The sequence below is a fragment of the Thamnophis elegans genome, chromosome 4, assembly GCF_009769535.1.
Source record: "Thamnophis elegans isolate rThaEle1 chromosome 4, rThaEle1.pri, whole genome shotgun sequence".
Classification (NCBI taxonomy): domain Eukaryota; kingdom Metazoa; phylum Chordata; class Lepidosauria; order Squamata; family Colubridae; genus Thamnophis; species Thamnophis elegans.
Window position 1 is genome coordinate 66,367,260 of NC_045544.1, and position 24,561 is coordinate 66,391,820.

Consider the following 24,561-nt stretch of genomic DNA (forward strand, 5'->3'; position numbering starts at 1 on the left):
TCAGATACTTAATTTGCAATATATTCCCTGGTGAAATTAAAAATTCAGATGGTTGAACTGAAGCCTGCTTCTTAAATTGATTATTGTCAGTGTGTTAACATGCTGCCCATTATCTGACTGGTAAACCTTCTACTAAAGTTCTTACCAGGGATTTTGACCACAGTGTATCTGTATGTGTATTGGGTGTGCATTTGTATATATGTGTAGGGTATTTGGAACGTTTTGTCACTTATCAGATAGAGCGAGATAAGTGCAGATTTTTAAATGACCCATCATAATGGAGAGCCATACAAGCAATCATGTTCTGCCAGGCAGAATTTTCTTTATTAGTCCATTTTAAGCTCTGTCAATACAATTTGTTCAGGTGTAGAGATACTTGAGAGATTTTGAATTTGAATATCAAAACTCTCTGAAATAAGATACTCCAATGGGTTTTGTGAAAAACAGGAGCTATGTATAAAATAGGAAGATGAACTCTTAAATTATTTTATATCAAGGTAGACTTGGAAGTCAAAGCAGGACACAACAAAGGCTGGAGTATCACTATTTGCCAGTAAAATCAAAGCCAAAAGCCATTCAAGGTTCTTCTTTCATTAACCAGAATTTAAAAACATCTAATTTGTCAGGGAAATTATCTGGGGTTTCTGTATAGGGAATTGGGGATTCCCAGTGCAGTTTTTGATTTGCCCCAAGCAATCTTAAAGCATCAGTGTTCCAACCATATTTTAATAACCCATGAAAAAATCCAAACCATTGATATGAACATCTGCAGTTTACTATGTTTGCTACCATTAACCTGGGTTGACTCTGGCAAAAGTTTGGTAAATGCTTTCTATCTTGATTTATCATGTCATTCCCGTAATCTTTTTGATCCTATCTTACCTTTGCCAAGCATAATCATTTTTCTAATCCATCACCTGTTTCAACTATCATATGCCCAAAGGGTGTTTCTACTTGTGGATCATTGCCACAAGGGATCAGTCAGCCTTTATTTGATCTATGGTCGATTTATTGATATTCTCACAATTTATCATAGCCTTAGGTTAATAATGAAAGGCATCAAAGGCATGGCTTAATTCAGAGGGATCTGATTTGCTCTCAGTATTTCTCATGGTCCAGATTTCACAAAAATCCTTAGGCACACTGGAAAGACCATTTCATTAACAATTCTGATTTTTCTTATAGTTGAAATGTATTTAACCTTCATAGGTTGCCTAAATTTGTCACAACAATTTTTCTAGTGGAACCTTTGTTCTGTTTCTATGGCACATTTGGTCTTTAATCTTCAATCAAAGAAAAATACCTACAACCTTTGCTTTTTCACTGTCAGCTATAAATTCACAAAGCAAGAAATGTGATATTATCATTGTTTTCTTAGTGTTTAACATGAACACAGATGTTTCACTTAGCATATTTATTTTAACAACTGCATCTGCATAACTCAAACCATTCCTGATTTCAGTCTCCAATGTTAATTACGAACTATATTCTTTCCCCATTCCTTGCCATACCTATAACGTACTAGCTATATACTGCACACGATGTAGTTGTGAGAAATTTTATTTCCTTCTCAGCTCTGAACTACTCTTTTCTACGGATTTAATTCTTATAGTGGATTTTTGATTATTATAAAATCTCCTCAGAAAAATAATTACTTGTTTTGGCATATGAAGTAGCTTTAACATATTTCACATTCTGGCATGATGTACAATCAAACTGTAGGGTTGTGACATTCCTGGGAAGTGTTGTCATCAGATTTATGAGGGAGACATAATTGAGTGGTGCTTGTGTATGAAAAAGCGGGTCATTGCAGTACTCACTTCTACGTTGCTTGGGCAAGTCGAATCTGGCCTTCTACGTAAGGTGACCAGATTTTCAGATTGGTAAAGAGGGACACCTTTGACCGGGGGAGGGGGTGTTGATTAAAATTTTTATAAAAAAATTTCATACAACGCAAAAATAGTATTGTAATTTTTTTTTATTTCAACATAACTACAATTTACAAATATAAATTGTAACTGTTGCCAAACATCCGAATTTTGATCACGTGACCATGAGGATGCTGCAACGGTCGCTAAGTGTGAAAATGGTCGCTGAGTGTGAAAAATGGTCATCAGTCACTTTTTTCAATGCCATTGTAACTTTGGTCACTATATCACCTTTCTTGCCACAGTTTTTAAGTGAATAAATGCAGCTGATAAGTTAGCAACATAAGTGAATCTGGTTTCCCCATTTGACTTTGTCAAAAAGTGATTATATGACCCCAGGACACTGAAATCATCATAAATATGAATCTGTTGCCAAACATCAAAATTTTGATCGCGTGACCATAAGAATGCTGCAACGGTCGCTAAGTGTGAAAATGGTCGCTAAGTGTGAAAATGGTCATCAGTCACTTTTTTCAATGCCATTGTAACTTTGGTCACTATACCACCTTTCTTGCCACAGTTCTTAAGTGAATCTTAAGTGAAGATGTTATATCTTAAGTGAATCTTAAGTCTTAAGTAAAGATGTTATACAGTAGAACCTCTGGTCACGAACGCTTCTGACCAAAATATTCACATTCTCCCTGCTGCTGATTTCCCCTTCTGCACCATTTTTTTGTAAGCGCCAAATTTCCAAAATTAGGTTTGATTCATGATCAAATCAGTTTGCGACCAATGTTATGGAACGAATTATGGTTGTGACCAGAGGTTCTACTGTATTCATGCCTTTACATACTCTATATCACCTCAAAATGTTGCACAGCCTTCATAGGTTTCTAATACAGATAAAATTAAATACAACATCAAAACCATAAAAAAGTAAAATTAACCTGGCTGGAAAATCCTATGCCTGTCTTGCTATTATTACCGACACACTTGCTGCAGTATTTGATGGCTAAAAGAAAAAAAAATATTGTTAAAGTGTGTATTATGTTCACTCCCACATCTTGTCTGCTGCGTTGATTTTGAATTTATTAAAAGAGCTTATTTTACATCAAATCCCTCTCATATTATTCTCCTATGTTCAATAAACCCTAAGAGACAGCATACTATACATGAAATTCCTGTAACTGTATATTTAGTAAATTGTGGAGCTGAGTTTATCCAATTAACTCAGTTTTTGGACTTGAGTAATCACATACAATAAAGGAAATAAAACTATTTAGAATGATGTGTAGTTGGCTATTTGTGATTAAGGGTGTCATGCAGAAACAATTATAGTTTTGATCAGGAAAATACCCTAAAAAAACCCTTTTGTTCTTTCAAGGTTTTTTAAAATGATTTTTCCATGACACATCACATATTGTTTTGAATAAAAAAACAGCAGCTGTACATTTTTAAAAACCTACATTATTTTAAAATGCATTAAAAAATAAAAGAAAAAAACCCAGCACACTTACCAGCAGACAGAAACTCAATATTTCAAAGAAACTTTCCACCATCTTGGAGTCCTCCAACCTCCATGCCCCTCCCCTCCGGAAAATCCAGGAAGTAACACTGGCGACCTCTCTAGCCATTTCCTGCAGCTCTATGGTACTAGTTCATTTTTTTCTTATAAAATAAGGTAAAAAAGCGGCGCGGTGGGGGGGGGGAGGTCCATTTTGTTGCTTTAACATTTTAATATCTTCAATGAAAGTACTGAGACAGAGAGAGAGAGGGATTAGACAGGGTGTCTTTTGTCTTGCCCCGGTTAGGATTTCTTAAGCAAATCCACTGGGCTTTCAACATGAAGCGAGAAAAAAATCGGGACTTTTTTAAAAGGCGGAGGGACGCGGGAAAAATTGTTATAAATCATGACTGTCCCGCTGAAATCGGGTCATCTGGTCACCCTACTTCTACGCAAAGTCTACAGGAAGCTGAATTGTTGTCAGAACTTGTTCCCGCTGTCCTGATTGTCCAAGGAAAAGTGCACAGCAAATTCTAACTAGGCTTCAGCTTTGAAGTCTCATGGCATAAACATCCACAACTGCAGCTGAGACCTCTGCATGTTTTTGATGAGCAAACACCAACCTGTTCCTATGAATTATTAGGAAGATGAGGAAGAGATATTATATCTGGTGCTCTGAAAAGGGTAGCGTGGGACAAGGCAGGTTGCAAAATCTTGCATTTTATTCTGAGAACTAGAACACTAGAAAAACTCCACAATGTATGTTGTAATATGTGAAGCTGGTATAATTTGGAAATGTGTTTCAAATTTCCAGTTGTTCACAGATGTAAATGAAATTATTTCTTTCTTGTGATAAATGGGTCTGTCAGAGCCCTGTATCCAATGCCCGTGTCTCTGATGCTACTCCTTTTTTAAAATTATTATGAATCTTTTATCTCCATATATTTGGAAGAACATGAGGATTCTAGCATTAAAAATGTAGACTACACAAGAATGAAAATGGCCCATTCTTTTTAATTGGGCTCAGATAACAGTTACTTCAAACATAAACATTTAATTCATAGTTCACCTTTCCTACATGGTGCTCAATGTAACTTATATATCCTTCCCAAGTGTTTATCTATCTAAGTACGAATCAGTCTAATTCTGTCACATCATGTGTCTTCAGACTGTAGACTGCATTCCTACTGTTGCACAAACAATAGGATTGGGCGAATCAATCAACACAGAACAGCTAACAACTCTGTGCTTGTTTCCAAAGATGTCAATGTTTAATGTTGTGCTTAAATTCCATGGAAACAGGGGAACAAACTGGGAAGAATTGATTAGAGGATGAATGTATTTCAATGTTATATGCCAGTTCCTGGTGTAGATGCTGTTTCTCACTAAAGTCTTGAGTTCTGTTAAGTATTTAGAGGTCAGCACAATAAAATAAGCCTACAATTAAAACCCAAACATTCAATTGGCTTGCTTACACTAAAGCTCTAATTACAGCAGATGGTATCTTCTGGGAATAGGAAACTTACAGGAGGAGCTTTCCTCTAGTTACAGTAGCGTGAATAACATGAAGCCACTTACCAGCTGGTGTTTCTCCTGCTTCCAATATATCCAGTATCATTTTTTCTGAATCTGCATGTTGCTATTATAGCAGCCATTAAGACATGGTTCAAGGGAACCTAAATTAAAGGAACAAGAATTTTTTCAAGCTAGAATAAAGGAAGGAATGATTATATTTTACAGACCTGAAGGAAAATACTGCTGCAATTGTTTAATTTCTTTTTGATGAGTGTGATCTTAAAAGACAAGACCAAACTTGTGTAACACCGGTCTTTGGAAAAGCATCTGTGTATTGACTCATATAGCAAGCCTGTATTTGAATTTATCGAATGCACAAATTTATCCATTCATTTTCTGACTTTATTCTATAGGCTTGATTCTGAAGCTCTCTTAATGGGAATTTCAGTTCAATTGACTGGTGTTTATATTTGAGAATAGATAGTATCCAGCAAGCTATCTCTTAATGAAGTCAAGCGGCAGGAGATGTATCTATAGCACCAAGTGCTATTGAAAATCAGGAAAGGCTGATTTGAGGATTTATGCAAAGTGGAGAAAAAGATACTTGGGAAAAAATTAGATATGCGACAATATTTTTCCCTTTTCTATCACAGTCGCAATAGGACAGTGGAGACGACTCCGCTTTGTCAGATGTTCACTTTTTGCTTCTTAGAGTCATTTTATCTGAGTTACATGACAAAGAATATTGTCCAAATGATAGGAACTGCCATGGTGGTGGAATGGCCTGGCTATTCTCTAACTGGGGTGGTTAAGAAGGATGAATTGAGATGATGAGAGAATCAGAGATGGTTGGATATTTATGCCTACAATTGGTATATCTAAAATTGAAGGCATTTGGGGCTACCTGGAACCCAACTGTATAAAAGCTGTTAAAAAGATCTTTACCCGATTAAATCATTTTTGGGGCCCCTTGGAGAGAGAGACTTGCATTTATAACACATGTTGAGATTCCATGATAAGGCAGATTTGTGTTTGTACATTCAGAAGGTTTGGAAAATCCCTAAAATGATGGTAAAAAGGCACACAAAGCTTTTGGTAGAAATAAATTTATCTGGTCTTTGTAGATAAATGGGGCAGGACTTCAAATTTGCCTTTACAATCAAAGAAGGAAACTTGAATCATCTCCATTTGTTATAATGGTCAAACCTCTGTGGATTACAGTCTACTTCTAAAGTTTCTATCAGGCATTTTAGTGTATGTGTGGATTATTACACTACAATTCATTAATACAACATAGCTTATTATAATGCAATACTTCAAAATGTATTTCAGTAGTAAGGAATGTTTATGTGTATGAGCCAAAATCCTTTTATCTTACATCTCACTGATGCTAATACCACACTTTACATATAGCAAAAGGGATCATGTTGATAATTCTTTGATTTACTATCCAAAAACGTCAGACAAAGCATTACAGAGTGCTTCCTATCAATCTTTTTAAAATCATTATTTCAAAACTTTATTTTGCACAATAGTTTCTCTTATAGGTAGCACATGGTCAAGATAAAATTGTCATTCATACTACTTAAAATTAGTTTCATTGGTTCTTTACTAAATTGCCTAAATTCTTTTTGCTATGTATGACAAAAAGCAGCAAAATGTATGTGTACATCTGCTATGTTTGATAATGATACAAATTAATTATGGACAGAAATCTGAACAATTACAAATTCTGAGAAAAACATGGCACAATCCATTAGAACAAGGCTTTTCCAGGCTGACAATTAACTATGGTCTTTAAGTGATGTGCTGGGGGTCAAATCTCCAAAATAGTGGGTAACATCTGAACAAGTGCTACCTTTTATTCGGCTTTAAATACAACTCAAAATAAAAATAAATTATTATCATCAAGCCCTGTTTTTAAGTAATCTCTTTCCATCACATTAAACATTACATTTTATTAATTAGCAATTTTGAAGTCGCTATCACTTCGTGAGCCCTGCTTTTTCTATACAGAATATGACAAGATATAAATCTGTGCAGTGTTGTATGTTTTTTTTTCCAAATTAGGTTCCAAAATGCCCTCTTATGCGGAAAAATACATTTGTGATCATTTTCCCACTTTGTTTATTTTAGAGATTCAACATTTGTAATTACCTGTGGATTCTTAAGAGAAGGTGGAAAAGGAACCAGGGTCCTACAAGACATAGAATTTCACCCTCCATCTGTCAGTGAATCAAACTATCTGAGAAACACAGATAGCACACAATCAAGAACTTAAGTCCTGTTCTTTGCTGTTTAGACCTCCTACTGCCACAAATACAACAGAATGTCCCAGACCCATGCAACTATCTTGTCAAATTCTCCTGCGATTAACAACCATAAAGGATATGTCTCATCTGCACGAAGCTTACCTGCATGGTCGGGCAAGTTGCTAGATGCAGTGGAGAAGACTTCTGAGGGTGTTAGTTCACAAAAGAAAGAAAGATTATATGCTCATCATCAGGAGAAAGGGAGCAACGCCCAGGAACCTGAAAACAAAGAAACTTCCAATGGTCCTTCCAGTCTTCAGGATTCCTTTCACTCACATTTTAGTTTCATCCAGCTCTCACTCAATTTAGCCTCTGAAGCTGCTGCAGGTGAATCAGGAAGTAGGGAATCTAAAGAAATTGTGCAACTAGGTGGAATAGAGAAAACAGAAAATATTAATTTTCATTTATCAGGAGAAGCCCAAAGAATTTCACGAATGGAAGTGTGGGCTTCACGTAACTCCTTGTGCGATGAAGTTGGTACCTGTCCCTCAGAAGCTGCAGAAGATGACATTTTGCAGGACTGTGGGAGGCTCTCACCTTTCCATGCAAATAATGCATTCTCTTCTTGCATGGATTCTTTAGAGGCAACATCTGCTGATTCTTCGGTGACTTCAGGCTATGAGAGTTGTGGCATTGCTAGTGACCACAGTTGGGATTTTCTGATGAAGGAGTATGAACCAGTAGTACAGGAATGTTTGTTGGGCAATCGTCGTTTAGTAAAGGTTTGTATTCTTTGTGCCCATTTTGTGTGATAGAATTTTAAGTACGTATATACATTCAATACAAAGCAATGCAATAACTGTTGCAATGCTTCTTTGGGGGGCGTTTCTACTGAGATTTTGAGAAGATGCCTATGAAGCTATTCTTGGATGGTTGTAATTAGTAAGCAAAATAAGTTTCAGAAATACAATAATAATATATATAATATATTATAAGGAACAGAATGGTCAGTGCCTGGAATGCAGTACCTGACTGTGGTTTCTTCCCCAAACTCCCACAATTTTAACCTTAGACTGTCTACTGTTGACCTCACCCCATTCCTAAGAGGTCTGTAAGGAACATGCATAAGAGCACCAAAATACCTACCGTCCCTATTCTAATGTCCCCATTTATTCTTATCCATTTCATGCATTCATAATCATGTTTATACTTATATCTGTTATCTTATACATGCTTGACAAATAATAAAATAAAATAAAGAAGTACAGATTTGCATTGTTGGAAGGGACCGTGTATGTCTTCTGCTCAAGCAGGAGTCCATATACCATTCTGGAAAAATGGCTGTCCAATCTCCTCTTAAAAACCTCTAATAATGGAGCCCCCCAAAATTCATGAATGCCTCATCTTCCAAATATCTTGAACCCTTTTACTCTCTTTCTGTCATAAGATTTGCTGCACTTCAATCTCATTTTAGTTTTCTCCCACTCTCCTTGCTACACATTTTTCTACATTGCTCTCACCTACCCAATCTTTCAGAATACTATCACTGCTGCTGCTGAGCCTTACCCTAACCCTTACCTAAATGGAATTAATTAATTTTTAACTTAAGATTTCCTGGTTGAAGCCTGCAAATCTCAAGATGGGTAAAATAAACAATCTGCCATGTGTTTGATTTTTTCCAATTTGGGAATCATGGGAAACTCATTGGATTTTCATATCTTCATATAAATATATCCTGTCATTATATCATGATAGCTACTCTGAGTGTTCTTGAATTATAAGCATCGTGATTGTACAATGTGGGGTGACAGAAGTGTCTTTAGAAAGGGGTGGGTCAAGTGGAATGAAATCAAACCTTTTGGATTGTTGTGATCATATATACAATGCTTAGGTCACAATTTTTCAAAGCAGCATAGAAGAATATTGCTCATGATCTTTTAATTGATACAGATAAAATCCTTGATAAGAAAACTTCAGAAGCTTCAGGAGAAAGCAGTAGCTGAGGACGACTATGAGAAAGGTATGTTTTTGACAACCAGTTGCTGCTATAAGTTGTGGAGGGGCAAAACCCAGAATTCATCTTATGGCTCAAGTTGGCTCACAATATTTTTTTTTTATTTGCCCAACAGTTTCACAAAGTAGTTTAAGAAGAAAATGGCTTGTTAATTCCAGTGTCATCAATCAAGTTGTCTGTGCCTCAGTACTAAAATCTTTATCATGTGAAAAAACATTTTTTAATCATATCATAGTTATTCCATTTTACATATGCATATCTGTAGTGGACTCCAGTGGTGTAGTGGCCTAGAGGTGGTGATCTCGCCTCACAATCAGGAGGTTGTGAGTTCAATCCTAGGTAGAGGCTAATATTTCTCTTTCTGGGTACACTGAGAATATATCTGCTGAAAAACACTCTGCATTGGCAACAGGAAGAGCATCCGGCCAATAAACACTCAGCTCCATTCAATTGCCCAGACTTCACCCACAAGGGATTATGATGATGATATCTATAGTGGACGCAATTAAACCTTGTTGTGGAATTAAGAGCTAGTAAGAGGCAGTGTAGATGGGAGGTCTTTTACTTGACCATGATTTCTATGGTCCAAATTACTCTCTTCCTATATGCCCTTTCTGTATTTTAAAAAGTGTGATTAGGTTCTGGGTGTGCTAATCACAATATCTCAGCTGAAGGTACTATCTAAAAGGAACATCTGCACTTTAAAGTGGGACAATCTGGCAGTGGGAAGGACAGAAGGAAAGGTTTATTCGCGCCCTCAAAGAATAGTTGCTGTGCTGTTCTAGCAATGGAATAATCTGGCAGAATGAATAAGCTGTAAGCCTCATTCAAACCTCTTTAGGTTACTTTAGGTTAGAACCATGGTCTGTGTATTTGCAAATCTGTAAAGGGATACTTTGAATAACTTTGATTCAGATTACTTTCCAAAAATAGTTATCATCTACATTAGGGCTGTCAAACTTGTAGCCCGTGAGCTGGATGCGTCAAGCGCTGGCCACAGCCACATCCAGTTTAGCGAAAGGGAAAAAAGTCGTGTTACATCATGTGACGTCGCCATGACACCACAGATTTGACACCCCTAATTTATCTAGATAAATGAATGGGAAACTAAAGAAGGTAGATTTCTTCTCTTTAGCTATTCCTGTCTATAGATCTAAATCCATGTCTATTTGTGCCACCAGGAGAATGTTGTGTTTGCATGATCCTTGGAAGGATGTTGAGTTTTTCTATTTTTCAATGGCAGCCATTTGCATTAAGAAATCTCTACTTGCAGTGAAAATTCATGTAAAAAAGTGGTTCTGTCTAATACAAGTATCTATTTGGAGCAGAATTATGTTTAATTTTCACAATTACCTTTGACGCTTCATTTTTCCTGCATCTCCAAGTCTGACAAATGTGTCAGTATTCTGACGTTAAATTTTTATGCATTGTTTTATTGGTAGTTACCAATAAGTGGTTAGTTTCTCCCAATCTTTTAACTCTTTAATCTATTTCTTTTTCTTCCATTCTCCTAATAGATATTTGGGTATTCTGTATTAGATGAGCAGAATTGTCAAAACATTATGAAATCCACAGTTTGTTTTCAAGAGTAAGTGCTTCTTTTTAACCGAACAGAACTAAGAATTAAAATGTTATATTCTTTTCTATATTATTTGAACTTTCTTAATTTTTTGTTAAATGTTTAACAAGTTTTTCACACTTAGAGGAAAAACTCTAAATAAATGTATGAATGGATCATTTACTATTGCACTTTTTTGTGCAAACTGCATCAACATAATTTTCCTCTTGCTTTTCTTGAACAGCAATTCACCATATAAAATACAAAGCTAACTTATTCACTATATAAAAATCAGTAAATAACCTTGCTGCATTTAGAAAATCTGTCAGATTTTTTTTTACAAAATGAGCAGAAGCAAGCTCTTAAACAGCTATTTTCCTTTTTTGGTAAACATTCATTCCTTTATCAGATTGAATGCTGCTTAATAGTTTTCTACCAGCATTTTCACCTCTTAATAGTTTTCCATTTGTTCTCCATCTTAGGGCCATTCTATGAATAAGTTCACCTATTTGTTCTGATTTTACAATTTATGTAAAATTTTCAATTCATTCTTATTTTTTCACATCAAAAACAACTACCTTCATCTTTGATAATATCCATGCTCCTTATTTTATCACTGCTTCTATCTAACAGGATAGGACAGGACAGGAGCCGAGGTGGCGCAGTGGTTAGGGTGCAGTACTGCAGGCCACTTCAGCTGACTGTTATCTGAAGTTCAGCGGTTCTAATCTCACCGGCTCAAGGTTGACTCAGCCTTCCATCCTTCCGAGGTGGGTGAAATGAGGACCCAGACCGTGGGGGCGATATGCTGACTCTGTAAACCGCTTAGAGAGGGCTGAAAGCCCTATGAAGCGGTATATAAGTCTAACTGGTATTGCTATTGCTATTTTGAAAATCATTCACATTTGTAGCTAATAACATTCTGTATGTGTAGCTTGTCTCTAGTCAATGTGCCTAAACATCACCAGAAGCATTTGTTATAAATTTAGTTACCGTGTTTTCCCGAAAACATGACATGTCCTGAAACTAAGACCATGCGACATTTTTCAGGTGGGCAAAAATATAAGCCTCCCTGAAAATAAGCCCCCTGGACAACCCCCTCTCCGGCCAGGCAGAGCACCGCTCACCAATCTAATGATATCCCGAAGGCGCAAAGCCATGGGAACCGGGGGAGGGGCGGCAAAGGCACTCACATTGCTTAGCGCCTTCAGGGTACCACTAGGTCGGTGAGCGGCATTGTGCCCAGCTGGAGAGGGGGTTTGCCGGGCGGCTGCTCCGCTCCCCGATCGCGCGCCTCTCAGCCTCATTATGCCCTGACCCAGCTCTCCCTGCAGAACCAGGGCACCTCCGCTGCTGCCGCCTGCCACCGCCACCACCATCCCAGCATGGCTTTTTCTGCGGAAGTAGGCTGCCGAGTCTTCCAGCAGTGGCCGCTCTGGGCATACACTCTATGGTTGTACACTTTGCCGGCAGCTGGATTACAATTTCTCTCTCTTTCCTCTGCCTTCATTTCCCTACCCCCTTCTCTCATTTGTTTGGAGTCTCACAAAGACTCATTTTTAGCAACTTTTACCAATGTAGAGGAGGGTTGCAGGTTGGGGGGAAGGCAAGGTGCGCGTCCTAGTGCTACTAGAGACTGACAGCTCTGCTGCGTTCCTTGCCCTTTCATCCAGAGAAACGCCTTGTAAAAAAAACCTTGCAAGTTAAACTCTTGAGGTTTTTTTTACAAGAGGCTTCCTTGGACGAAAGGACAAGGAATGCAGCGGAGCTGTCAGTCTCTGGTAGTGCTAGGATATGTGTCTCGCTTCTCACCCCCAACCTGCCACCCCTTGCTAAAGGGATGTCGGGGAAGGGAAGCAGGCAGGCAGCCATTACCATTGGGGGTGGGGTGGGAGGTGTTCTTTTTGCATGGGAGGGAATGAGGTGCAAGGTGTGTGGTTGGCCTGCCACCTTCCCTGGATGAAAGGGCAAGGAACGCAGCGGGACTGGACAGGTAAGAGGCGTGCCTTGCTTCTCCCCCCCACCTGCCACCCCTCGCTAAAGGGACTGCCTTTACCATTGGGGCAAGGTGGGCAGTGTTGGGCCGCAAGGTGCGTGTCTTACCTTTCCATGTCCATTGAGGCCCTCGCCATTGTGTCCAGGGAAGGCCCTGGTAAAAAAAAAACCCCTTCTCGCGAGTTCAAGAAATTCGATAGAACTCACAAGAAGGGTTTCTTTTTTTTTTTTTACCAGTGGCTTCCTTGGACGCAATGGCGAGGAACACGACAGAGCTGGATAGGTAAAAGGCGCGCCTAGCTTCTGGCCTGCACCAGAAAATAATAAGCCCTTCCTCTATAATAAGGCCAAGGCCATATTTCGTGGGTCAAAAAAATAAGACCCTGTCTTATTTTCAGAGAAAATAAGTATAAATACATCAAACAATGAAGGGAACATCACTTATTTTTGTTTTATTATGTGTTAAGTGTTGAACACTGACAACTGCCACAGCCATACCATTTTTCAACATTTTTATAGTTTTTATTACTTCCTTTTTTCCCTTTCTTCCTGAGTACTAACTTTAGCAGCATTTATTCCTATTCCACACTTTAATATATCAGCATTACTTCCTATAAAATTTTAAAATACTTCTTTCCCTAGCCTCCCATTTCAGTTCCATACCAAAAAATTCCCTTTTCTTCTTAGAACGTAGTTACTTGCACTACCATTTTTGTAGTAACAGATCATGTATAGAATACATAAAAAGGATCTTTCATGGGTTTGTTAGAAAGCCTGGTTAGAGGTCTCTTAGCTTCGAGGCAATCTAAGTCAAGCCAATTCTCCGTGTGAAAAATCTGATCTCTGGTCTTTGGGGCTATGGCTGCTATAACAGCAGGCTGAAGGAGCTGGGTTGCGTTAAAGCGATGGCTTGAAATTGGCTCCCCAGAGCAGGTGACAACTGAGCTGGATCAGATTTTAAAATGTTAGAAATCATTTCTCCCAGTTGGGGTGCCCATTTCATTGGTTAGGGCAAAGGTCATCTTCCTCCAAAACAATAAGGGACAAATCAAGAAATATAATACACTAGGAACTTGAATAAATAAAACGTTCACCACCAACTATACTATACTTATATACTTTATACTAGCTGCAAAAATATTCTGAATAAAAGGTTTTTTCTTTTTCTTTTTTTTTTTGCAAAATTGTTAGATACAGTAATCAATTAGGGAGGGATCAATAAGAAAATTCTGCTGGATAATCAGCAAGCATAGAACCATTTGGCAAGTTTAATTTCAGATTATTAAGGGTTGGAAGAAAACACAAACATTTCTAAAAAATCCTTACAATTTCATCATTTTTATTTTTTATCTCTGTTCACTTTGCTGGTGCTCTTTGATTAGCCCTTTTACCCATGTCCATTACATTTTGTTTTACTTCCATGAAAATCTTCTGTGTATTTTCTCTATTTTAAGCTTAATATATGCTTTCTTTGACATACGGTACTTTTTGACCTATTTTCTATCTATGCACATAATGCAGTATTTTACTTTCATCCTCAACTTTGGCAGCAACACACTCACCCACCCACACATACTCACTCACACACCACATATATTGCATATCCTCTTTTAATTTACAATTTCATTCTTTTCATCCTTCCCTTTAGTACCTTTTGTGACACTTTGTAAAATAATACCAAGCAACAACTTCTTCCTCCCCTCCCTCTCCTTCTTCTCCTCTTCTCCCCCTCCCCCCCGAAGATCCACTTATTCAGCACTCCTGTATACTTCTTTTCTTTCATTATAAGATTGAAGCAAACCATTCCTTTCTATGCGTTGCCTTTTCATTTACACGAATTGAATATGAATAGGCTGAGTCTTAACCCATGTATGCAAAACAAATGGGTCTTTTTCTGAGCATATACTCTCCAGGTAGTCAGGATACTTACGGTACTCTCAGATTTCTAAATAACCTAAAAACATACCTTCTATATTCTTTTGTTCCACCCTCCTATTCTTGTCACCCAAAGAATAATTTTCTCACTGAATTGTATTCATTCTGAACATTGCATTTTCTTCCCAAATTCATCACTGGTTTTCCATTATCCTGGTTCACAGGTGTATAACCTGCGATTATTATCACCCTATAGATTTCTACTTTCCTTTACTCTAACAATAATCTAGTTGGTACAGATTCTTACTTTTTGGACTATATTTCAACCTTTTTATGATACTTTTATTTTCTAGCACATTCATATACATATTCTATGATACCAGACTACTTCCATTCAGTTCTGTTACATTCTTCCTCTTTTTCTTAGCTTCATAAACATACAACATAACTATTTCCTTTCCTTTTGGTAATTCATGCTTCTTAGCGCTCAATCCTTTTCTCTTCCAAGTTGTAATTCTCCATCTGCCTCAATCTTCATCAGATATCCATAATCAGTTTGGCCAGTTGAGGCTTTCATACTTCGTTTGAGGAAGATTTAAAAAAAGGTTGTCAATCTTAGATGTTATAATCCCTGCCAATGGAAAAGACCATTTGGGGAACATTTCAGAGAATGCCACAAAAGCAATCAGAGCCCCGTTTTACCCCAAACAAAATCAAGGTATTCTGTGCAAACTAAGGTTTAAGATTTCTACCATATGTACTACATTACCACCTAAGATATTGTTGCCCACATCTTGCAGTATACTGATACATACTTTGGATAATGATAGGCTATCATTTGATAATTTAATTTCTTAGGAAATCTATGTTATCCTGAACTTCCTAAGAGTGTTTATTGTCAGCTCCGAGGCCTGAAGCTGCCAATCAGGGGAGAAGACTGAGCCAGCTGCCAAGACTCACCATCTCACCTACACAAACTGAAGAAATTCATGCTAACAATCCATGATGAATTGCCGGGTGGTTTCACTCTGGGTCACAAGATGATGGGGGTGCACACGCGTGGGGTGCAGCTTATCTTAATTACCAATGTAGCTATAAAAGATGGTGGGAAGCACAGGGTGGCAGCTCTGACAATTTATTCATTACCTTGGTGCTTCAGTTCATGCTGAAGGAAGAATACAAACTGCATTTCAAACCGTTTCTGTGTTTTGCTGGTTTCATTATCCCTTTGGAACCTGACAGTTTGTCAGAGGTCTCACATGGCTGAAGTACAGTGCTTGGGTTGGAGGCTGTGGGCTTGGAGGAGTCTGCCGTGGCAACTGATGCAACTGTGCTGAAGGCTGTATCAGGGACAGCAGGAGAGGCACCACTTGATGGCATAGAAGCCTACAGAAGAACCTCTAGAGGCCGGTGTGGGCCAAGCCCACGCAGGGGATTGGTGTCTGGGCTTGCCAGCAACTCAGGACCACAGAGGCTTACCACCCCATACTCCCCACCTCACCTCTTTTGGAACCCATTTTGCCCAATGGCATGAAAGGCACAGCTCAGATGACGATTGGAGTTACAACACCCTGGTGGACAGTCCAACTCTACAGATGCTGCAGGAAAGGTTTGGGGCGGTGGGCTTCTGAGATAATGGACGTGGCAGTGATTGGAGATGGTCCCTGGAACATGGATCCCAGCAGGCAGGTAGAGTCGTTGGATAGTCCAGCATAACCAATCCAGAACAGTATGGTGCCCAAGGGGCTGCAAGAGTAGGAGATCAGCAGCCTGGGCTACATTTACACCACAAGGCACGGGACTCCTGTGAGAGACGAGCAACGAGAGAGAGCTATGCACCTCACCCTCTCCTTACCCAGAGGGGGTCTCCAGCTGGTTATGGGCCCAGAATTATGGGATGCTGGCAATATAGGCTTCATTTGATGGTAGCCCGGGATGAGTGGCCCTCTTCTTAGGCCAGGTGTTAAATCACATGGATCATTATGGCCATATGTATACATCGCAGTGGGATATGATGATGGCCGTGATGGACAGAGAGGCTGCTGACTGGGTGGCTGATCTGTATTGGGATCATGTTGTGGAACTCATGGACATTGGTCTGCTCCTGATGGCACTGCAGGTGAGGTTTGAAGATACCACCAGGATCCAGCGGGCAGAAGCAGAATTGCGGGCTACAAGATAACAAGGGAAGCCAGTAGCTGAATACATCAGAGAGTTCCGGTGTCTGGCCAGCAAACTGAGGATGTGGCCAGAGAGGTTGTGATGCATTACTTTAAGACCGGTCTTGACCGAACACTACGCCGGGCCTGCGTCTACAGAGGGTTGCCACCTAGATTGACTGCATGGTTCCAGGCCGCCACGGAATTAGCTATAGAATTCCACAAGGATAAGCTAGGACGGGAGAGGGGTAGGCGAGGACAAAGACTGCAACAGATGCATCGTATCAGAGTTGCCCCCAAATCCCCGCAACCCACAGTGGTTTCCATGGGCCAACCTCCATCCCCGATGGCAGCTGGACTGAAAACGCCCATCCAGCCATCCATAACATGTTTTCAGTGCAGGAGGCCAGGGCATAGATTGGCAGTCTGCCATGAGACCAGTCCTACAGCATCCGTGAGCACACCAAGAAAAAAAAGGGGGTGGCCAGGAAGAGCGTGAGGGGCAGCCAGGAGAAGTCACACAGGATGAGTCAACCACTTTCTATACCAGTTGACTCTAGCCCATTGGGTGATATGCTCAATACCAGTGGAAGTGACTGGGGGGGAGGGTTCCGACCCAATGATAACCAAGCCTATCAAACCGTTTGTGATACAGGTAGTGGTGGAAACGACCAGGCAATGACAATGTACAACCCTGATCGATTCAGGGTGCACTCGTTGCTTAATGAATGCCAAGGTCGCTGATAGTCTGGGGGTGAGTCTCAGCAAGTTGGCTAGGCTGATCTGTTTCGAGCAGATGGACGGGTTGTTATTGGGGGACCAACCAGCCATGCATGTAACTGATCAGGTATTGCATATAGGGCCCCATTGGGAGGTCTTGTGGTTTGTAGTGGTTCCCAACATTACGGAGGAGATTGTACTGGGCCTGGCATGGTTGGACAAATGGGGACCCACGATATGGTGGGGTGGTGGTAGTAGGCATCTCAGAATAGGCCTTGGTCCTGACCCCCCTTCTCATGAGTGCAAACCACATCCCAGGGCCCAGTTTGCGAGTTACAGTGCCGTTGGTACATACAGCGGGGGGGGGGGAGCGATTCCCTCAGGTATATGCAGACTTACAAGATGTATGCAGTGAACAGGAATGTGATACTTTGCCCCCTCACTGCCTCTCAGATTGTGCCGTGGAACTGCTCCCCAGGGCTAAACTGCCAAAGCCCCAGATGTATTCTATGACTCCACAGGAGCTAACAAATGAGGGCATATATAGAAAAGAACTTAAAAAGGGGCTTCATTCAGCCAGCTAGATCAAGGGTAGCTGCCTCTGTTCTGTTCCGGGAGAAAAAGGATGGCGGCTTACACCTCTGTGTCAACTTCCAGAGCCTTAATGCCGTCTGTGTGGAACATCTATACCCTCTTCCTTTAATGAAGGTCATACTGGCTAGGTTAGTGGAGGGATGTATATTTACAAAATTAGATCTCAGGGAGGCGTACTATAGGGTGATAGCTGATGCCTTTTCCCACAAACCACAGTATCATGATAAAAGGGAGGATCTAGTACAGGCTATCATCCCAACCTCACAGCCTAGGGTGTTAGCCACTCAACGGGCCCCATCAGCACCAAACCTGTATGACCAGAGGAAGAACCTCTCCAGAGCAATCAAAGCAGCACTTCCAATGGACCAGTGGTATCAGGAAAATAAAACTTTATTAACACAGCAGGAGGGCTTTCCCTGGAAAGGGTCGAAGTTATATGTACTAAGTGTGGTACAAGTGCTGCAACGCTGCTACGATGTTCGCTCAGCTGGACATTTTGGATTCCTCAATTCCAGAGTGTCCTCAACTGATGACATGACCTCATTTAGTAAAACGCCAGTTCTGGTGGCCCCACATGAAGAGGGACATAGAGGAATATATAAGGAATTGTGTTGTTTGCACCACCATGAAGGCCCAGCCTGGACGGCCTCCTGGACTTTTACAGAAAGTGGCAGATCCAATACGGCCATGAGAACAGATAGCCAGACAGCCAAGGGAACAAGGTCATTTGGACGATAATAGACCTGTTCTCCAAGCAGGCTCATTTTATAGCATGTACTGGCCTTCCATCTGCTAGGAAGCTGGCCAAAATGTTTATTACCCATGTCTATAGATTCCATGACATCCCCAAAAGGATAATTTCAGACAGGGCAGTGCAATTCACTGCCTGGTTCTGGCGTAGATTCATGGCAATGGTGGGTCTTCACAGAGACTTAGTACAGCCTTCCACTCCATGACAAATGGTCCAGCGGAGAGGGCAAACGCGATGGTGGAGTGCTACTTGAGATGTTATGTCCAGTACTAACAGACCGATTGGGCTGAGCTCCTCCCCTTTGCAGAAGTTGCATATAACAATGCAGTGCACAAAAGTACAGGATTTACCCCATTCCATGTGGCCACAGGATAGGAGTTCGTCCCAATTCCAGAGTGTCCTCAACTGATGACATGACCTCACAGGAGTGGATAGCCCAGATGCAAAAAGTTTGGAAAGTGGTGAGGGATGCGTTATATCACTCTTTTGCCATATATAAAAAGAGTGCCGATAAAAGGCGGAAGGTGCAAGGACCTTTCTATATAGGTCAGAAGGTATACCTCTCTACTAAATATCTCAGTCTGCCTGCCATGTAAGAAACTTGGGCCCAAATTCATTGGGCCTTTCCCAATCATGCAAGTTATTAACACAGTCACAGTGCAGCTAAAACTCTCCCCTCTACTGGGGAAAACATATTCAGTCTTCCACTGCAGCCTGCTCCAATCAATCCAGGCCCCTGATATCAGAGGAGACCCACTACAGCCTCAGCTGTAGATGGGGAACAGCACTATATAGCGCAGGATATACTAGATTTCATGTGGCACAGGGGACGGTTACAATACCTTATTTTATGGAAAGGTTATCTCCTATCGGAGGCATCTTGGATTCATAACAAGGATTGTAGGGCACTCTACCTGGTAGTGAGATTCCACCACAGACATCCCACAAAACCAGGAGAAAGGGGTCCTTCAACTCCTAACGAACTGTATTTTGTAGCTCCCCAGATGCTGTCTCCGTGGTAGGGGGGCGCATGTCAGCTCCGAGGCCTGAAGCTGCTATTCAGGAGAGAAAACTGGGCCAGCTACCAAGACTCACCATCCCACCTACACAAACTGAAGAAATTCATGCTAACAATCCATGATTAATTGCTGGGTGGTTTCGCTCTGGGTCACAAGGTGATGGATGTGCACACGTGCAGGATGCGGCTTATCTTAATTACCAATGTAGCTATAAAAGGTGGTGGGAAGCACAGGGTAGCAGCTCTGACAATTTATTCATTGCTTTGTTGGTCAGTTCGGGCTGAAGGAAGAATACAAACTGCATTTCAAACCGTTTCTGTGTTTTGCTGGTTTCATTTTCCCATCGGAACCTGACATTTATATTACTTAGAGATTGAATTAACCTACCTTCATGAATATTTATGACAGTTAAAAGAAGGTATATAATCAGCACACCCAAAATATTTTAATGAATAGATTGCCTGATTAGACATTGCTAATTCTTTATTTGATTATATTAAAGCCATTCAGAATCTTCTCAAATCATGAAATGAGTGGCATATAAATTTAATTGTGTGTGTGTGTGTGTGTGTGTGTGTGCGTGCTTGTGCACATGCTCATTTGTATGCATATATCTTTTTTCAGTCAACACATGGCTTAATTGAAATGAATTTCACATTATCATGCTGAACGGTACCCATGAACTCAACAATAATTTGTGTAACAGTTTCAATCTTTTCCCTGGGCTTTGCTTCTTTGGAGTATAAGTTGATTTTTTTTTTTGCATGTATTTTCTTGCTCTAGTATATGGAATTCATAGCATACGGAGAAATTGATTTTCCTGCTCCTTCAATTTTTAATACAATACATTTCATACATTTTCTTGGCAAGTAAAATTCTATTGGAAAGTAGTAACAACATTTTGCCTTGCTTAGCATAGAGGAGATTTTTTTTCTGTTGTCCAAGGATGTTGGAATGTTGTCATGGTTCATTATTCATGACAGAATTTGACAGCTCCAAGGTTAAACTCACCACAGATTTTTTTTAAGCAGAATTTCTGTGGAAGGTGCCTGGAAAAGGTAGCTTGCATTTTTATATCAACTCATGAAAGCTTATGCTTTTAGAGGGCATGCATATTTTGACGTTTTCTTTTCATTTGGATTCTGAAATAAATGGTACTTAAAGAGCTATTATTTAAGTCTGGGATATTTGTTAAATTTTACACCAGAAATAATCATAGTTAAAAAGCATTGATTACAGTTGCAAGAAAGTATGGCTTTGTAATCAAAGATTCTTTTATTACATTTTCATTTTCCTTTATACAATCACTTAAATACTGTGCAGTTAAAAAAAAAAAAGCAATAAACAACTCATAACACTTCTATCCTACATACACCCTTCCTTCTACCCCTCCAACTTTCATTTCTCCCTTCCAACAATCCCCTCTTCTACTTCCCCTCCCCCTCAGCCATTCCTTTCTCCCCTTCCCACCATCTCACCCTCCTTACATTCCCTTCTCACTCCCTCTTAATTACCCCCTCTTCTTTCCCTCTACACCTCGCTTCGGTGTATTTCTAGTATTCATTGGTCTATTTGTTTTGTACTAAAACAAAAGAAAAATAAAAGGAAAAGAAAGAAGAAAAGAAAAAAAAAGAAAAAAAAAGCAACAGTATCCAAGTGCATTCATTGTTCTGAAAATTGAGTCTATACTTCCACCCTCCCCCCCCACCCACCCCCTGAACCCCCCTCCCTGACCCCCTTCCGACTTCCCAGGTCCCATTCCCGGCATCGTTCTTTATCAAGCAAAGTCTGGAGTATATTGAAACCAAATAGATTAGAAGTTACAAAATAATAAAAAATAATAAAAATAAAGAACAAAAAGAAAAGAATAATAAAAAGAAAAAAAAGGGGGGGAACCCCCCAAGAAAGAGAAGTCAATATACTCTCTAACATTAAACTCAGCTTCTCATTATTTTTAAAATCTTAAACAATGTCTTTACCTGCTTCCGCATATAAATTCTATACCTCCCATCCTGCCTTTACCTGTGTCCGCATATATATTTTATCCTCATCCATTGCTCCTCTCATATTTACTCCACCCTCGTGTAGACTCTCCAGATAATCTTTCTTAACCTTGTATTCAAATAACAATTTATACAAAAATCAGCTTACATTCTGGATCAAGATAATCTAATTGAACTTTCACTACCCTTCCATCTACCCCACGCACCCGACTCCATTCATCCCAAACCACAATCCAAGAAAACTATGATCTCCGCTCTCCTCGCCCCAAAGAATAGATCATGCGCAGTTTAAATTAAGATTCAAACAAGTCTTATATAAGTCCCATACAATATATGTCCAAATTCAGCACCGCTTCTTTCAGTCTCAATATCTCTTCATCGGTATACAGCTTTGTCATTTTATACCAGACAGGAGTCCTGAAATTTTATTCAAATTAAAAATTTAAGTATTTTAAAGGCATAGCTGGATCTTTATTCTTTACTCTTCTGCCCTTCCGGAAAGGGAAAGCAACACCCTCCACCTTGTAGCCACGTGTCCCGCTGCTTATCTTCTCCTTCTCCTTGTCTTTCTCCAAGTCCGGGTGAATCAGGAAGTCCCGCCTTCAGAGTTTTGTAGTAAAAATCTCGGGCTTCGCAAACAGAATTGAGACAATATTTTTGGTTCTCAAATGTGACTGTGATACCAGATGGCACTTCCCATTTATATTGTATCTGAGAATCTCTGAGTTTTTCAGTTAAGAAAGTGTAGTCTCTCCTTGCTCTTAATATTTGAGATGGTATTTCTTTAAAAACAATCAAGTCCTGTCCATCGATTCGCAGCCTGTTATTGTAGAACTTCTGTATTATCGCATTTCTGGATTCTCTTGTGGTGAAATATATAATTATGTCCCTCGGAAGCTGTCGTTGTTTTGCTACACACGAGTTCTGGCGATAAATTTTTTGAATCTGCCAATCAAAGTTAAATCCCGGACTTCCCACCGAACGTCTGAAAGCTTCAAAAAAGGTCTGTTTCAAATTCTCCTGTTCCTTTTCACGCAATCCTCTGACTCTTATTGCAAACGCAGTCTTATTGTAATTTATCATAACGAGTTGTTTTTGAGCATTTTCAACTTCCTGTTGTAACGTTTGAATTTTAGATGTCAAATTAGAATTAGTTTTTTCCAAAAGTTCCAATTTGTCCTCCATTTCAGAAACATAGCCTGTCATAACAGTCATAACTCTGATCGTATCTTCCCTTGTTTGAGCAATCTTGGCGTCCAGTTTATCATATAAGTCCGATAAAAGTTGTTTAATTTCCTGTCTGAACTCTTTAAGGGTTTCAAAAAGAAATTCTTGCATTAAGAGATCTCCAGTAGAGGGCGTGGGAGGCAAGGGCAGCGATTTTGTAACAATTTCTTGAGATGTATTATTAAGGAAATGCTTAGACTGCTTCGATTTGGGAGCCATTATAAAAAAACGCACAAACAAACAAAGTCTCTGCTCCCCTCGGTTTTAAATGGGATACTATTTATAGACTTTTAACAGTTAATAAGGAGAAGTCTTCAGGAGAATAGAACTGATTGAGTGTGTCATATATCAAACGCAGAAGCTATAAAATCGCCATCTTGTAACGCAGCTGGATAAGAAAGCCTTTTACAAAATTGAAGCTGGTATTTTGAATAGTAATAAGAAAAAAATTTACAACTTCAAGTTAATATTTGGTTTTGAAGCCATTTCAAAATTTATCTGCCTGCAGTTAATAAAACTCTATTGCCTGAATATACAGCTTTAAGTAAAGAGGCTGAGTTCCCCTTTTATTTTGAAGTTAAGGCTTGGCAAAACTTTCAGTGAGTAAACATTGTAACAAGACCGTTCAGCAGATTCATCACCATTTAACTTCCAGATAAGCAAAGTTAATGAAGGAGTAACATTCTTGTAGAAATAAAGCTAATTAAAAAGCTTCTGCTGGCCTATTGTGAAACCAAAACATATGATAAGCAATCTCTTTTGTTTTGAATTCTTGTGAATTCTTGTGAGGATTAACAAAAAGTGTTCATTATTACCGGAGAAACCAGCCTGCTCGGCGCCATTTTAAAAGCCTCTAAGTAAATAATTTTTCGGAGGAGAAAAAGAAAAGAAGCTAAAATGTTGATAAACAATTATTGTGCACGGAAATGGATTCAGCTTGTGATAAGATTAAATCAAACAAAACTTTGAACTGAGTGGGGGAGACCTACTTTGTCCTGCACAAGGCAGTTTGAAGTTCCCAGCACGGACAGCCGTTCTGCCTTGGGCTAGCCCCCCTTTCCCTGCAAGCACAAAAGCTGCAAAAATCGAAGAGCATTTGCCAGCAAAACAGTTTCTTCTTTCCTTCTTGCCTGAAGGATAAGAAAACCTGATAAGACGTCAGATGGAAGATCCTCTAAACAGGTACGTAGCCAGGAATTCGGAGGCAGCTGATTTTTTGCTGCCACCACCAGCAGGCTCCTCCCAGGAAGCCAGAAAGTATGGCTTTGTATTTACTTCATGAAGCAGGAATTATATGAAACAATGTATGCTTGCAGAAATCTGAGCCAAATTTTGGGGGGTTTGCATAGCACTATTATTTATAGTTTCTTGATTTTTCCTTCTCCCACTTTCTTTTTTCAAATAAAACTAATTGAACAACACTTATTTGTAGCCTAGATAGTTTTAGCTGGGAAATTTTTTGTGATGATCAATTTTTTTTCTTAACAGTCGAATTCTATTATGAAAT

At 39.6% G+C, this 24,561-nt stretch overlaps 1 protein-coding gene across 1 annotated transcript in view; it reads left to right on the plus strand.

The window, feature by feature from the left end:
• The window catches only part of DISC1 (DISC1 scaffold protein), a 167,036-nt gene that overhangs the window by 8,644 nt on the left and 133,831 nt on the right, over positions 1-24,561 (plus strand). Inside the window, exons 2-3 of the mRNA XM_032214918.1 lie at positions 7,024-7,921; positions 9,090-9,159. Of these exons, the coding sequence (XP_032070809.1) occupies positions 7,217-7,921; positions 9,090-9,159 (775 nt within the window). The 5' untranslated portion in view covers positions 7,024-7,216. The remainder of the gene's footprint in view (positions 1-7,023; positions 7,922-9,089; positions 9,160-24,561) is intronic.